This window comes from Aspergillus nomiae (genome assembly GCF_001204775.2).
Source record: "Aspergillus nomiae NRRL 13137 chromosome Unknown contig00131, whole genome shotgun sequence".
NCBI lineage: Eukaryota > Fungi > Ascomycota > Eurotiomycetes > Eurotiales > Aspergillaceae > Aspergillus > Aspergillus nomiae.
The window spans coordinates 68,811-71,637 of NW_015378186.1; the positions used below are offsets into that span (position 1 = coordinate 68,811).

At 51.6% G+C, this 2,827-nt stretch overlaps 1 protein-coding gene across 1 annotated transcript; it reads left to right on the plus strand.

The window, feature by feature from the left end:
• Window positions 1-498: 498 nt before the first annotated feature.
• On the plus strand, window positions 499-2,821 carry ANOM_005629 (uncharacterized protein; the record flags this gene model as incomplete). The annotated part of the gene is made up of 2 exons (XM_015550886.1): window positions 499-2,569; window positions 2,631-2,821. The coding sequence occupies 2 exons, from the start codon at window positions 499-501 to the stop codon at window positions 2,819-2,821; spliced, it is 2,262 nt and encodes a 753-aa protein (XP_015406959.1).
• Window positions 2,822-2,827: the final 6 nt, after the last annotated feature.

Below are 2,827 nucleotides of genomic sequence, written 5' to 3' on the forward strand. Positions count from 1 at the left end.
TTTATATCGCTGTATTAAACATTAGGAGGGTTAGCTTACTTCAAGTGTTACTTTTGTTTTATAATTTATATTGGAATGAGAGTAAAGATACTTTTTGTCTTTCCCCTTATTTGTGATGGATGTGATATATAAACTGATAGCCAATAGACTTTTACAAAAATCCAATAGATTCCCCCATTGCTAGTATATAATTTTCTTAAATCAACGAAATACAATGCATTTCAAGGACATTATATTACACTCCAAAGTACAAACCCTACTATATACCCACTATATACTAGCATTAAATACTGATATCTAACCCAAGGATACAGAATGTGAAAGGGTCTAGACCAGCCAGTCAAACCCGCAGCGTTTGTTTTTCCGCTTAACTCACCATTAAATGTTTGCTTTATGACCGCAACAAAGGGTTCCATTCACCCAACGACCTCAGGTCGTCGTCATCGCCCCTTCCAAATAATCCCAAATGTAGTACTCCCCGACCAAAGATCAATCCAAATGAGCTCCCGATCAACTCCACGACGGAGAAAAGTCGTCTCGACGTCCCACGCGCTGGACCTTCTAAACAACTTAAACGCCAACAACAACAACAACGTCACTCGCCAGCCAAAGTCCAGCGCCCGTACCCGTACCCGCGCCCGCTCGTCCCGTCGCCGCAAGATCGACGACGTACCATTTCCCCAGAGTGATGATATCTGGGAAGTCCCCGATGATACAAATCATGATCGAGCTGGACGCGTCCCTGCGTCGGAGCCCTTGACTCCCCGTCGATCGTCGACTCGGTTGCTGGCGAAATCGGGTGGGAAAACTACGTCCTTGAGAAAGGCTACGCGTCGCGCGAAGGTGAAGTCTGGTGGGAAGGAGGGGGAGAGGGAGGCAGGTACTGAGCCTGAGCGTGAATCTGAGCCTAGTCCTGAGCCTCAGCAAGAGTCTGGAGGGTACTCTGAGAATCACCACGACAAAGAAGCGGAGGAATACACCGGCCGGGTTGAGGAAGACCAGGGGAGTGGTGAAAGTGACGCGAACTATGTGGATGTTGTAGAGGGCCACGGAGACAATGGGTTTCCCCAACCTGTGCTCGATTCGCCTCATAACGTCCCTCAGTCGAACCGACTTTCTCCCTTTGATATTCAAAAACGGGTGTCAGATCTAAGATTAGCTCTACATGAGAGAACGGATGAGAGTGGCGATAGATCGAGAGATGAATCGCAGCATGAGCCTGAAAGTGAATATGAAACGCCGCGCGATCGATCACCAGAGCAGCCAGATGAGCCACGCTCTGGCTCTGATGATGCTGTCAGTGCTCACGAACATCAGAGGAGCTCTCCCCCCGTCGGTGTCGTAAATCCTGTTACGGTCAGGAGCTCTGTGGGCAGGGCAGAATCGTCAGCTCGTTCGCCAGAGTCCTCCAGAGGGAATACTCTACCGGAGGACACCTCGCAGCATTCGCATGTACAAGGAGAATCAGGGGGCTTGGCTGATGGAGTGGAGCTCGATGAGGCAGAGGATGGGGGCGACCGAGAAGACCACACAAGCATCGCCGTCGGGGACAAGTCTTCGGTTCATGGTCCAACGGATGATGAGGGCAGCGTGAGAGATCGCCCCATACGACCTGGGTTGTTTAGGTACGAAAGCGACCCAGAGGACCTGTCTACGCCGCCAAGCAAAAGACGTCAAACCTCGAATCAACAGCCAGTCTCAGAACGTCAAGGACGGATTCGTCGAAGAAGCATTGAGACGTCTCGAGCTGTCACCTCGAACAATCACGAAGACCAGACCGAGCCTCTACAACCCCGTCACAGCCCAAACGACACCGAACAATATGCTGAGGATATATCCGACGATTACTCCGAGGATGATTTCGACGAGGAGGAGGCATGGTTGCACCAGGCACTCAAAATGGCTGGCCAGAAGAACAACTGGGACGCTTTGGTGGTTCAAGCTCACCACGTGCAAAAAACCGATAACCCTTCTATGGCCGAATACTTTGATGACTTTGGGGATCTAACTTCCACATTACAACAGAAATATATGGAGATTGTAGGCTACCTAAACGCCGGGCGTGGACCTCGCCACGCGACCGTGCGTGAATGCGATGAGCTCCTGAACGCAATTCGCAGTGATGGGACCACTTCAGTGGACTATATCGTCGAGCATAAAGACGACGAACCAGAAACAGGCCGACCCAGCAGTGAAGAGACGCTGGACGAATTTGAAGCCTGTCTGGTATCAGGAATGATGGGCGTGTTGCTCGCCTGTTTCGAAGCTTACTGCAAGGAAGACGGGCTCTTTCCCAAAGCCTACGAACACCTGCACCGGGTGCTAGATGTGTTTTTACGACTATGCTACAAGATCTACTGTGTAGTCGATGCGGGTTACGTGGACTCTGAGAACCGTAGCCATAGTCTGCAGCTCCCGCTCAAGAAACTCATCATTGCGTTAGAGAAGGACTTATTTAAGGGCAGCGCGCCGCAACCGGAGCCTGTGCCAGCCATGTCCATCAAGCATGGGCGGAGATGGACCGACGACGAGGGGTGTGCTCTTCTCGATGGATTGCAGCGTTACCAGGGTAGGTCTAATCTGGATCCACATCAACAATGAAAGAGGGATGCGAATGCTCACTACTTCAGGTCGGGATCGCTACGCTCGAATCTTAAAACATTTCGGGGATCGGCTCCGCGGGCGGACGATCCGGGGTACGCGCGAAAAAGCGAGACAGTTGCATGACAAGCTTCTGTCGACGGTGGTCAACCCCGAGGTCCTCCAGACGGAGGAAGGACGGCAACAGTGGTACTGGCTCCTGAGTGTGCGGGAGGAGTGACGGCTC